The sequence below is a fragment of the Triticum dicoccoides genome, chromosome 4B (genome assembly GCF_002162155.2).
Source record: "Triticum dicoccoides isolate Atlit2015 ecotype Zavitan chromosome 4B, WEW_v2.0, whole genome shotgun sequence".
Taxonomy (NCBI): domain Eukaryota; kingdom Viridiplantae; phylum Streptophyta; class Magnoliopsida; order Poales; family Poaceae; genus Triticum; species Triticum dicoccoides.
The window spans coordinates 564,085,202-564,098,440 of NC_041387.1; the positions used below are offsets into that span (position 1 = coordinate 564,085,202).

General features: G+C 49.5%; 1 protein-coding gene across 1 annotated transcript; it reads left to right on the forward strand.

Moving 5' to 3' along the window:
- Nucleotides 1–6,299: 6,299 nt before the first annotated feature.
- LOC119291470 (probable serine/threonine-protein kinase PBL16) lies at nt 6,300–9,207 on the forward strand. The gene is made up of 6 exons (XM_037570230.1): nt 6,300–6,809; nt 7,192–7,511; nt 7,609–7,744; nt 8,092–8,228; nt 8,438–8,561; nt 8,653–9,207. The coding sequence occupies exons 1-6, from the start codon at nt 6,743–6,745 to the stop codon at nt 9,039–9,041; spliced, it is 1,173 nt and encodes a 390-aa protein (XP_037426127.1). The 5' UTR covers nt 6,300–6,742; the 3' UTR covers nt 9,042–9,207.
- Nucleotides 9,208–13,239: the final 4,032 nt, after the last annotated feature.

Sequence of the window (13,239 nt, forward strand, 5' to 3'; positions counted from 1 at the left end):
CCGCCCCGGCCACCGCCCTCGTGGTGTCCCTACACGCGCTGGCCGGCATCCGTGATGAACGGACGATGCTCTTACCGGTCATGATCCAGGACGAGCGCCTGGTGGCCCTAGTGGATACAGGGTCCACGCATAACTTTCTGCCGGAGACCACCATGCGGCGCCTTGCATTACAACCAACCGGCGGTGAGCAGTTGCGAGTCACAGTCGCTAATGGCGACCGTCTCCGCTGCCACGGGCTCGCCCGCGACATGCCCATCACTATCGGCGACGAGCACTTCACCATCACCTGCGCCGGCATCGACTTGGGCTGCTTCGACTTCATCCTCGGCGTCGACTTCCTACGCACTCTTGGTCCTATTCTATGGGATTTCGACGCGCTGACGATGACCTTCTGGCGGTTGGGCCGCCGCATTCAGTGGGACGGCATTGGAGGTGCCGCCCCAACCACTCCACTCCAGCTGGCCGCGACCACCGCCACGGCCGAGCACCCACTATTGGAGAGCCTCCTCCAGCAGCATGCGGACATCTTCATCGAGCCACAGGGGCTTCCGCCCGCCCGCACGTACGATCACCGTATACATCTTCTGCCAGGCTCCGCGCTGGTGGCGGTACGGCCTTACCGCACCCACAATTGCAAAAGGATGAGTTGGAGCGGCAGCGTGCGCTCATGCTCGCGGCAGGCATCATCCGGCTCTCCACCTCGCATTTACCGCGCCGGTGCTTCTTGTCCGCAAGTCAGACGACACATGGCGTTTCTGCATCGACTACCGTGCCCTTAATGCTGTCACCCTTAAGGACAAGTTCCCTATTCCGGTGGTCGACGAGCTCCTCGATGAGCTCCACGGGGCGCGCTTCTTCACCAAACTTGACCTCCGGTCGGGGTACCACCAGGTGCGCATGCACCCGGATGACATCGCCAAGACGGCGTTTCGGACTCATCACGGCCACTTCGAGTTCTTGGTGATGCCCTTTGGCCTCACCAATGCCCCGGCGACCTTCCAGGCTTTGATGAACGACGTCCTCAGGCCCTACTTACACCGGTTTGTGCTCGTTTTCTTTGATGATATTCTAATCTACAGTGCGTCTTGGGCCGAGCACCTCCAGCACGTCGCCATCGTCTTCAACGAGCTTCGAGCGCACCACCTCCACCTTAAGCGCTCGAAGTGCTCGTTCGGGATGCCTTCGGTGGCCTACTTGGGCCACGCCATCTCGGCCGACGGGGTGGCTATGGACGCCGACAAGGTGGCAGCCGTCTCCGCATGGCCGACGCCTCACTCGCCGCGGGCTCTCCGCGGGTTCCTCGGCCTCGCCGGCTACTACCGGAAATTTATCCGGGAGTTCGGGCTTATCGCGGCGCCCCTCACGCGGTTGCTTCGCCGCGACGCTTTCGCCTGGGACGACGAGGCGACAATGGCGTTCGAGGCCCTCAAGGGGGCCCTCACGACGAGCCGTTCGTGGTGGACTGTGACGCCTCGGGCGCAGGGTTTGGCGCTGTGCTTCATTAGGGCGATGGGCCCCTCGCCTTCTTCAGCCGGCCTTTCGCTCTGCGTCATCTTAAGCCGGCAGCATATGAGTGGGAGCTCATTGGCCTTGTACAGGCCGTTCGTCATTGGCGGCCGTACTTGTGGGGACGGTCCTTCCAGATTTGCACCGACCACTACAGCCTAAAGTTTTTGCTGGACCAATGGCTGTCGACCGTGCCGCAGCACCAGTGGATCAGCAAGCTCTTCGGCTTCGACTTCTCCGTCGAGTATCGGCCGGGCCGCCTTAACACCATGGCCGACGCGCTGTCCCGTCGCGACTCCGACCTCGCTTCCTCCGCTGACGAGTCCGCCGGGGCGGCCCTGTGCATCCGCTCCGGGCCGACGTTCGGCCTCTTCGCCGACATTCGCCGCGCCACTGCGACGGCCGACGACGCCGTCCGTCTTCAGCAGCAGCTCACGGCCGGCGACCTGGAGGAGCCTTGGCGCTTTTCTGACGGACTGCTCCTCCATGGGCGTCGAGTCTTTGTTCCGGCGCAGGATGATCTCCGTCACCAGGTGTTACAGCTCGCCCACTCGGCGGGTCATGAGGGTATGCAGAAAACCTTCCATCGTCTTCGCGCCGACTTCTACATCCCTGGCGATCACGCCCTGGTCCGCGACTAGGTGCGGTCTTGTCAGACATGCCAGCGCAACAAGACAGAGACTCTCAGGCCGGCCGGGTTACTCCAGCCCTTGGAGGTGCCATCTCAGGTCTGGGCGGACATATCCATGGACTTCATTGACGGCCTTCCCAAGGTGGGCGGCAAGTCGGTCATCCTCACGGTGGTCGACCGCTTCTCCAAGTACGCCCACTTCATAGCGCTCGGCCATCCATACACGGCGGCGTCCGTGGCCCGGGCCTTCTTCGACGGCATCGTCCGTCTACACGGGTTCCCTGCTTCGATCGTCAGTGATCGAGACCCCGTGTTCACGGGCCATGTCTGGCGCGACCTCTTCAGGATGGCGGGTGTCCAGCTCCGCCTGAGTACGGCGTTCCATCCTCAGACGGACGGTCAGTCCGAGGTGGTTAACAAGGTCATTGCCATGTATTTGCGTTGTGTGACAGGTGATCGGCCTCGCGCTTGGGTGGACTGGCTCTCTTGGGTGGAGTACTGCTACAACACCTCTTATCACTCCGCCCTGCGCGCTACGCCATTTGAGGTGGTCTATGGTCGACCACCCCCGCCTATACTTCCGGTGGATCCGGAGACAACTCGAACGGAGGTTGCGGGTGACCTCATCCGCACTCGTGACGAGATGCTTGCTGAGGTTCGTCAGCGTCTCCTTCAGGCCCAGCAGCTGGCCAAGCACTATTACGACGATCATCATCGCGAGGCGGAGTTCGCGATGGGTGATTGGGTGTGGCTGCGTCTTCTCCATCGCTCTACGCAGTCCCTCGACCCGCGCGCGAAGCGCAAGCTCGGCCCTCGCTACGCCGGGCCCTTCCCTATCTTGGAGCGCATTGGGAAGGTGGCCTATCGTCTTCAGCTTCCAGCCCGCGCTCGCATCCACGACGTTTTTCATGTGGGGCTGCTCAAGCCTTTCCGTGGCGAGCCACCGGCGGCTCCACCGGCGCTTCCTCCCACCGCCAATGGTCGCATTCTTCCAGAGCCGGCAAAGGTATTGCAGGCGCAGCTCTGTTGTGGCGTCTGGTTCATCCTCGTTCAGTGGGCAGGCCTTCCGGAGGAGGAGGCTACTTGGGAGCAGCGTGAAGAATTCCGCCAACAATATCCAGACTTTCAACTCGAGGACGAGCTGTTTGCGCAGGCGGGGAGAGATGTTATGACCGGTTTGGTCTATACAAGGAAGATGCCCACCAGGCATTAGTATTAGGGGCTTGACCCACAAGTTATCTTAGGCAAGTTATTTTAGGCAAGTTATCTTAGGCTAAAGTTATAAATACTAGTTGTAAGACATCATTTGAGATCAAGCAATAAAGATAGTTCTATCATATTGCCCGGCTCCAGAGGAGCCGGAAACCCTAGCCGCACCTTGCCCTAGCCGCCGCCGCCCTTCTTCTTCCTCGCGACGGCGCCAACATGCCGGAGCCGCCGCCCTCGCCCCCAACCCTCGTTGTTCTGCCCGTATAACCTACGGAGTAGAGCCGGTAGGAACCCTAGTCCTACCACATGGCCTATTGCATACTAGGGTTTACCCCCTTCCTCGCCGCCGGCGAACTCTTACCGCCTCTAGGTCGTCACATGAACCTTCATCAGGCAAGCAAAGTAAGGGAACTTTCTCAAACAGATTTCCCCAACTTCTGTCAGATGCCACAAAGCAGCTACAGCGATCACCTGGAATATCTGGAAGCGCTCGAACAACTAGGTTTTCCTAGGAAAGGCCGACAAGTCCATACATCCTAAGCTGTTCAATTGAACTCCTTTGGATCTGTCGATGTGCCAGCACAGATAGATAGCTATCAAAGCCGTCCAGTTTCCAAAGTCAGGCTTATCAACTAGCCTAAGGCCGCGCTTGGATGCGGTGTAACCAAATACAGACGTATTTAGTTTACACGTGTATTTTACCGGCCACTTGCGGATTTCAGCCGGAATTAAAACGATGGACGGAGATCTGTATCTTCTTTACAGGGGTATTTGAGACGAAACGACATTCCAAACAAGGCCTGAAGGACGATGTTGCAAGATGCATTTTGTATAGTACAAAGAATGGATATGCACGGAGGATATTTTTTTTTTGCAAAGTTGAGGATATCCTTGGCAATATTTGGTTTCTTATAAATGGTAGATTTTAACTCTAATAGCCTTATGCCAGATTTATTAAAATCTATGCAGGCAATCCGAGAGGAAAAATTGACTGAGAATATTATGAGTTCTTCTATATGTTGAAAGCAAATCATTTTGAATAAAAAAAGAAAAGAAGTTGAGCTGTTTTTCTTTCAAAAAGTACTTAAAAGTAACTAGATACTAACATGGTAACGGAACTTCTGAACAAATTAGAGAAAATATGTCTTATTACTACACACAGCACTAAGACCAAGTTATGAAGTATATCATATAGGGATGGCAAAATCCTATATAATTTTAGAGAGGTGCAGAGCAACATGAGAACTAGATACGATTTTTTTTTTATTTGCAAGAGTTTGTAGAGTTCATTTAGATTTCACCAAAGTGGTTTTTCTTGAAATGGATAGTTCGGAAGATAGCTGAGCTTAGCTTGTCAGAAGATGTTAAGCACAGACTTCAACTATTGTGTCTTGACAATGTAACATGAGCTAAAATTTAACCAAATTTGGAGGATTTTTCGTTATATGGGTGCCCTTCACAAGGTAAACTCATTCACACAATGAAACACTGCAACTGCATGGTTAGCTTTTGCCATCATGCAATGAGAACGATCACGCGCAAACACAAGAAATCAAGAAGCAGAAAAGGAAGAACAATGATCAAAGCATGCATGAGGCTACTGTGGCCTGTAGGTTGAAATCAGTACCACAGAAAAAAATACAGTGCCCTTAGAACTAACACTAGACAACTAGGAAACTGAATAGGTTCTAGAATTCCCAGAACAAGTTAACAAAGCCTACTTTGCAAGCTGCACTGTAGGAGAATCTAGACGATGATGGTTTCTGGTGTCACCAACAATTTAGGCTACCTTTCGGGCTTTCCAGGATCAGACAATTAAGGAAGCCCAAGTGGAGCCGGTTACCTTTACGCGTTACTATGAAGATGCAAGTGTAAAGGGATCCAACTTTTTTGAGCTCAGGTAAATAAATCCCTGTTGATCTAAAAGTTAAGTTGGTGAGGCATCCGTTAACCAAGCCCTTAGGTTTAGGTATAATTTTTTCCCGTTGAGGATCTGAATTAAATTCCTGAGAACATTCTACTGGCGACATAAAGGCTACTCCCCCACCCAAAGAATGGGCTGGTTGGCAGACAAAATGGGCAGGGAAACACACAAGTGTAGCACACCCACAGTGTACATAGCCACCGCCAAAAGTCTCGCAGGCATTCAGTCGAACACCTGGTGGGCGCATGGAGGTCCTTGTCGAGCAGAGAGCCCACACCGATCCACCGAGTTCTGATGATCCAATCACGCCGGCACAACTGTCCCCCCAACCAGTGAGAAGCTGTTTCCATCCAATGGAAACAAGAAATGCACGTCGTGCCGCTGACCCCAAGGGGACAGACACCTTGACTGATCTCAGATTAAGAATAGGAGATCAGCCTGACATGAGCATGGCGATTGGCCGGGGATGGCGACACCCACAAAATGCAATGGGAGAAAGGGGAATTTTTGTTTGACCTTATAAGATGAGGATTGAGTTAGTTGGATGCTGGACTTGGAAGACTGCCAGTGGTCCAGGTATCTCTCCCTCCCTCCCACCACGCACAAAGCCAAAGCGACGCTTCCGAAGCTCCCACCGCCGCAAGGAGAGGGGAGAAGTCGCCGGGGATGGCAAGACCGCGGGCGCCGCTACGCGGACGCGCACGCACCTACCCTGGCCCGGAGGCCAATGATCACATCACGGTGGTGGAAAGGTAGCCAACGCGACAAGGAAAAGGAAAAATAAAATAAAATTGGGGGTCTCCACCAAGAAACCCGCCATCATTCCGCTCCACCGCCACCGACATGGCGCCAGATGAGATGAGTGCACTCCTCGCGAGTCCTCCACAGAGAAAGCAGTCTGGGGAGAGAGGAGTGAGCGCAACGCAACTGATCGTGATCGAGGTCAAAGATAGACAGACAGACAGACAGAAGACGATGGAATCCAGCCACCACTACACTCCAACTCGAGTGCGCCCCGGTCTGCCTCGTCGCTGCGTTTCCCACCACGCCTTTTCTTCTCCCCGACACATCATCGAAAATGAAAAATCCCCCGGAAATACTTCGCGAAGGAGGGGGGCATGATAAATCCAGGGGAGGGGAGGAGAAATCTTCTTAGATGAGACGGCGTTGGTGTAAAGGATGGATGAAAGCGAAACCGCCTGCCGGAATTGAACTGCTCAGTAGTATCTTTCTTCTTCTTTTTTTCCCTTTTGATTGAAACGTGCGAGAAATAGAGATAGGGATGTGCTCCACTTGAGGCCTTCCTCTGAGGTTCCCCATTCTGCGTAGCTTTCAGGGGATAGAAATCTGCACCTTCTCCCCCCTTGCCTGTTCCTTGTCTGGCCTGGTTTCGGAAGAAGAAAACTAGGTTTCTTGTTCTTGGTGAGACATAGTGAGAGGCTCATCTTGTTCCTTGGGAATTTTGTGTTGTCATGGGTAACTGCTGGTTTAAAGGGAGTCCGTACTTCAACAGGGTTTCGTCCAATGCAACAAAGTCAGGTACTACTCATATTCTCCCCTTCCTGGTATGGCTTATGTGAGTACAATACTTTCTGTTATTTCTTTGATCCCCCAATACTGTTAGCTTTCTAGGTATATACTGGTTCTTTACCTTTTTTAACAATTCGATGGCGTCTTCGAGCAATTAATTCTCAATCCAAAAAGTGCATACCTTCGTGCTTCCTAGGTTTTTCAGTCTGATCCACTCCATTCACCGTGTATTTTTTCAACTTGTTTTTATCCAATCAAACCAGTGATATGAACTCCAGTGATCTGTCAAAGTATTCTCAACCATTTGCAAGTTAATTTTGGAACCTCTGGATTTTTTCCATTTGCAATCTTGTGACATGCATGACATGACTTTCCCTTTTATATGCTGCAGAATCTCCAAAATTGCAGAGCCCGTCGGAGAGGACCGAGAAGGACGATAGCCTGCTGCCCTCCAACCCACATGAGGTGGAGGCATTGCGCAACGATTCGGCTCGGAAGAACCCTCTGATAGCATTCACGTTCGAGGAGCTCAAGAGGATCACCAAGAACTTCAGGCAGGACTCGGTGCTTGGGGGAGGTGGCTTTGGCCGGGTCTACAAAGGGTCCGTCACCAATGATCTTCGCGAAGGGTTATCGATTGAGGAACCGCTGCGAGTTGCGGTCAAGGTCCATGATGGAGACAACAGCTTCCAAGGCCACAGGGAGTGGCTGGTGATTACCAATTCTCAATGATATATGTATTTTGGGTATGCTCTGGTTTGCTGTTTGTTGCACATGAAGTTGATTTTTTGTGTGTTTATGTTTTCAGGCTGAGGTCATTTTCCTTGGGCAGCTCTCACACCCAAATCTTGTGAAGTTGGTCGGTTATTGTTGCGAAGATGATCACCGGGTTCTCGTTTACGAGCTGATGCCCCTAGGGAGTGTGGAATCGCATTTATTTTCGAGTAAGACACCTATTCTTTGCATTATTTCTTGTTTTGCTAGAGATTGTCTCTTAATCATGGCGCCGACCGGTTTCATTCACATGAATCAATTTAGCATTCAATTATGCGAGCTTTGAAGCTACCGTGAATTTGGAGCCAAATTTGTTAACTCCCCTAAACTGCACAATAAATTTTTGCAATTTCGCTGTATTTCCTCAGTGATTTTTTTAAAGTTCAGTCAAACTTTTTGCCGTATTTCTTCTTAATCACATGACCAATGTGGTCGAGTATGCACTATTATTTATTCACATGGTATCACACACCACATTATGTGGATTTGTTCAAGTACTTGTGATTTACTAATGCAGGGGTAATGCTGCCACTGCCATGGGCCACCAGAATGAAGATCGCACTTGGTGCGGCAAGGGGGCTTGCATTCCTGCACGAAGCTGAGAAGCCAGTCATTTACAGGGACTTCAAGACATCCAACATATTGCTCGACGAGGTATACGAACCGCGTTGGATCGCTTTGATGTTTGATTCCATTTGCATAAATTCAGAACTCCTTATACATGAAAAACAGTAGAATTGTTCACATAAATGGTTCAGAAAACAGAATGAACACCTATCATTTTTCATGACCGGTCGTATGAAACTAATACTTCTTGCTTGCATTTCTCTTCTCTGAATCCCTCCGGCATCGTTCATCATCAGGAGTACAACGCGAAGCTCTCTGACTTCGGGCTGGCGAAAGACGGGCCTGTCGGTGACAAGTCGCACGTCTCGACCCGCATCATGGGCACCTACGGCTACGCCGCCCCGGAGTACATCATGACAGGTAGGTAGCCATCATCATGTCACTGAACTTGAGCAGAGCGATGGGAATTTGGTATCTGAATTTTGAACTGTTGTGCTGTTGTGTGTTGCAGGGCACCTGACGGCGATGAGCGACGTGTACAGCTACGGGGTGGTGCTGCTGGAGCTGCTGACGGGGCGCAAGTCGCTGGACAGGTCGAGGCCGGTGAGGGAGCAGACGCTGACGGACTGGGCCTTCCCGCTGCTGGCGCATAGGAAGAAGGTGCTGGGTATCGTCGACCCCAGGCTCGCCGCCGATGACTACCCCGTCAAGGCCGTGCACAAGACGGCCATGCTCGCCTACCACTGCCTCAGTCGCAACCCCAAGGCCAGGCCGCTCATGCGCGACATCGTCGCCACCCTTGAGCCCCTGCAGCAGCAGCCGCAGCCGCAGCCAGAGCTGGTGATGGAGGTGAGCCCGGCCAACGACTCTGGTGGCGGTGACGGCGTGGGTGTTCGGTGATCAGACATATGTATGCTGACGTGTACGTTCTTTTCTGCATATAAGTGATGCTTGTGTGAATTTACTGTAGCAGCTGCTACATAGCTACTGACAGTGTTCTCTTGGTCGGTACACAATGCTAAGGGTCTTTCTCTCTCTGCTTCCCACGAATTCTTCGGGAATTTCACAACTTGTTGAATCGAGAGACTCTTGCGGATCAAAAAGGGCCTAAGAATTTAGAGACAGAGAAATATAATATTTTCTCTGTAAATTAATATAAGACATTTTAGGTCACTATTAGTGGTCTAAAACGTTTTATATTAGCTTACGGAAGGAGTACACTACAGGATTTTTTATCTTTATATGTATACAGTTATCATGCATGTTTCAGGAAAAAAAGTTCTCTTAAGTACTCCTTCCGTTCACTAATATAAGATGTTTTGATTATTTCAATATAAAATACGTACGGACTGAAATGAGTGAACATACTAAAACATACCTATATACGTTCGATTCAGAAATAAATTAGAACGTCTTATATTTGTGAACGGAGGGAGTAACTAGGATGCGTTTTCTTCTGATTAAAAGTCACACGCCATGTTACATTTTCATTGAAAAAGAAATACGGAGTAACAAGCATTGTCAGGCCGCTGGATACATTACTTGCTAATGTACTATCTCGGTTCCAAAATAATTAAAGTTATGAGTTTGTTCTAAGTCAAATTTGTTTAATTTTAACTAAGTTATACAACAATATCTACAACACCAATTTTTATAAAATTCATTATGAAATATATTTCATATTTGTAAGTTTGATATTATAGATATTAGCACATTTTTCTATGGCATGTCAATCTTTAGAAAGGTTGACTTAGGGCAACCATGTAATTTTAATTATTTTGGAACGGAGTGAGTAGTTTCTAAAATGTAAAGGCTACTTAGAAACTAAAGCACATAAGCTAACGATGCAGTTTTGTATTACTTACAAAACTTATTCATACTAATATTGTCAACGAAGGTTAGAAAGAAAATGACAAAAGTTACTCCCTCCGTCTTATAATATAAAATGTTATTACAACCGATGTACTCTGGTCACAATAACATTTTATATATTATGAGATGAAGGCGGTACAAAACAAGCAGACCAAGGTAGGGCATAGGTCCGTAAAGGGCGAGGAGAAAAAGATACACCGCATACGTTGGAGGAACTTTTGTATTTGGCCGCTCTTTAAGTATGAGTGTTGTAGGCACTGGCGGAGCTACAACAAAGAAAAACTATGCTATGGCCCGCCCAGCTCAGTGCAAATTCACTAGGATATGAGATCAAAATGAGCCATCAGATTAAAATAGTAGAACTTCTCTTCAATTTGGTCCGCCCAGGTTTTTATGTGTAGCTCCGCCACTGGTAGTAGTCATAAAAGCCTAGTGTAGTATTGCATAACATTCCAATCTACTCGAGTTTCCCACCATAACTTTACACACGGAGCCAGGCCGGCGGCATGCCCCGGTCCGCCTTCAAGCATTGCTCCTGGATTTAGGCCTCACGTATTAGGTAAAAGTATACTCACCAAAGGAGTTGGGCCTCATGCCCTGGGCCCAGGCCCTGGGGGCCTGGGTCATGTCTCCGCCCCTGCACATGAAGTGGCAATGGTGAGGAGGTGGCATAACTTTTGATGTGTGAGGGTAGAAGCGCAACACTTGTCACTTGGTCTTCTCTTTTGATCAAGCACACCCGTCGTGTAACTCTTTTGAATGAGTCCAAGTTTGCAAATTGAGTTGAATAGCAACCGCTTTCGTAAGTATGTTGCACCTCCTTTCCCTGAGATCCACCCCCCTCCTGACGTGGATGTGCCACGCTGGATTTTCTATCTTTATATGTATGCAGTTCTCCTACATGTTTCGAAAAAAGGAGTTCACTTAGGTACTCCCTCCGTTCATAAAAACAGATGTTTTTTGAATATTTCAATATGGACTACATACATACTGAAGGAAATATGCCCTAGAGATAATAATAAAGTTATTATTTATTTCCTTATTTCATGATAAATGTTTATTATTCATGCTAGAATTGTATTAACCGGAAACATAATACATGTGTGAATACATAGACAAATATAGTGTCACTAGTATGCCTCTACTTGACTAGCTCGTTTATCAAAGATGGTTATGTTTCCTAGCCATGGACAAAAGAGTTGTCATTTGATTAACGGGATCACATCATTAGGAGAATGATGTGATTGACTTGACCCATTCCGTTAGCTTAGCACTTGATCGTTCAGTATGTTGCTATTGCTTTCTTCATGACTTATACATGTTCCTATGACTATGAGATTATGCAACTCTCGTTTACCGGAGGAACACTTTGAAGTGCTACCAAACGTCACAACGTAACTGGGTGATTATAAAGGAGCTCTACAGGTGTCTCCAAAGGTACATGTTGGGTTGGCATATTTCGAGATTAGGATTTGTCACTCCGATTGTCGGAGAGGTATCTCTGGGCCCTCTTGGTAATGCACATCACTTAAGCCTTGCAAGCATTGCAACTAATGAGTTAGTTGTGAGATGATGTACGGAACGAGTAAAGAGACTTGCCGGTAACGAGATTGAACTAGGTACTGAGATACCGACGATCGAATCTCGGGCAAGTAACATACCGATGACAAAGGGAATAACGTATGTTGTTATGCAGTCTGACTGATAAAGATCTTCGTAGAATATGTGGGAGCCAATATGAGCATCCAGGTTCCGCTATTGATTATTGACCGGAGACGTGTCTCGGTCATGTCTACATTGTTCTCGAACCCGTAGGGTCCGCACGCTTAAGGTTTCGATGACAGTTATATTATGAGTTTATGTGTTTTGATGTACCGAAGGAGTTCGGAGTCCCGGATGAGATCGGGGACATGACGAGGAGTCTCGAAATGGTCGAGATGTAAAGATCGATATATTGGATGACTATATTCGGAATTCGGAAAGGTTCTGAGTGATTCGGGTATTTTTCGAAGTACCGGAGAGTTACGGGAATTCGCCGGGGAGTATATGGGCCTTATTGGGCCATACGCGAATAGAGGAGAGAGGCCGAAAGGAAGGAGGCGCGCAGCCCCCCTCTAGTCTGAATTGGACAAGGGGTGCAGCCCCCTTTTCCTTCCTCCTCTCCCCCTCTTTCCTTCTCTCCTACTCCAACAAGGAAGGGGGGGAGTCCTACTCCCGGTGGGAGGACTCCTCCTGGCGCCCCCCTCCTGGCCGGCCGAACCCCTCCCCGTGGCTCCTTTATATACGGGGGCAGGGAGGCACCTCTAGGGAGAACAACAATTGATTCCTTGGATCTCTTAGCCGTGTGCGGTGCCCCCCTCCACCATAGTCCATCTTGATAATACTGTAGCGGTGCTTAGGCGAAGCCCTGCGATGGTAGAACATCAAGATCGTCACCACATTGTCGTGCTGACAGAACTCTTCCCCGACACTTTGCTGGATCAGAGTCCGGGGATCGTCATCGAGCTGAACGTGTGCTAGAACTCGGAGGTGCCGTAGTTTCGGTGCTTGATCGGTCGGGCCATGAAGACTTACGACTACATCAACCACGTTGTTATAACGCTTCCTCTATCGGTCTACGAGGGTACATGGACAACACTCTCCCCTCTCGTTGCTATGCATCACCATGATTTTGCGTGTGCGTAGGATTTTTTTTGAAATTACTACGTTACCCAACAGTGGCATCCGAGCCTAGGTTTTATGCGTTGATGTTATATGCACGAGTAGAACACAAGTGAGTTGTGGGCGATACAAGTCATACTGCTTACCATCATGTCATACTTTGGTTCGGCGGTATTGTTGGATGAAGCGGCCCGGACCAACATTACGCGTACGCTTACGCGAGACTGGTTCTACCGACGTGCTTTGCACACAGGTGGCTGGCGGGTGTCAGTTTCTCCAACTTTAGTTGAACCGAGTGTGGCTACGCCCGGTCCTTGAGAAGGTTAAAACAACACTAACTTGATGAACTATCGTTGTGGTTTTGATGCGTAGGTAAGAACGGTTCTTGCTTAGCCCGTAGCAGCCACGTAAAACTTGCAACAACAAAGTAGAGGACGTCTAACTTGTTTTTGCAGGGCATGTTGTGATATGGTCAAGACGTGATGAGATATAAGTTGTTGTATGAGATGATCATGTTTTATTGAAGTTATCGGCGACTGGCAGAAGCCCTATGGTTGTCTCTTTG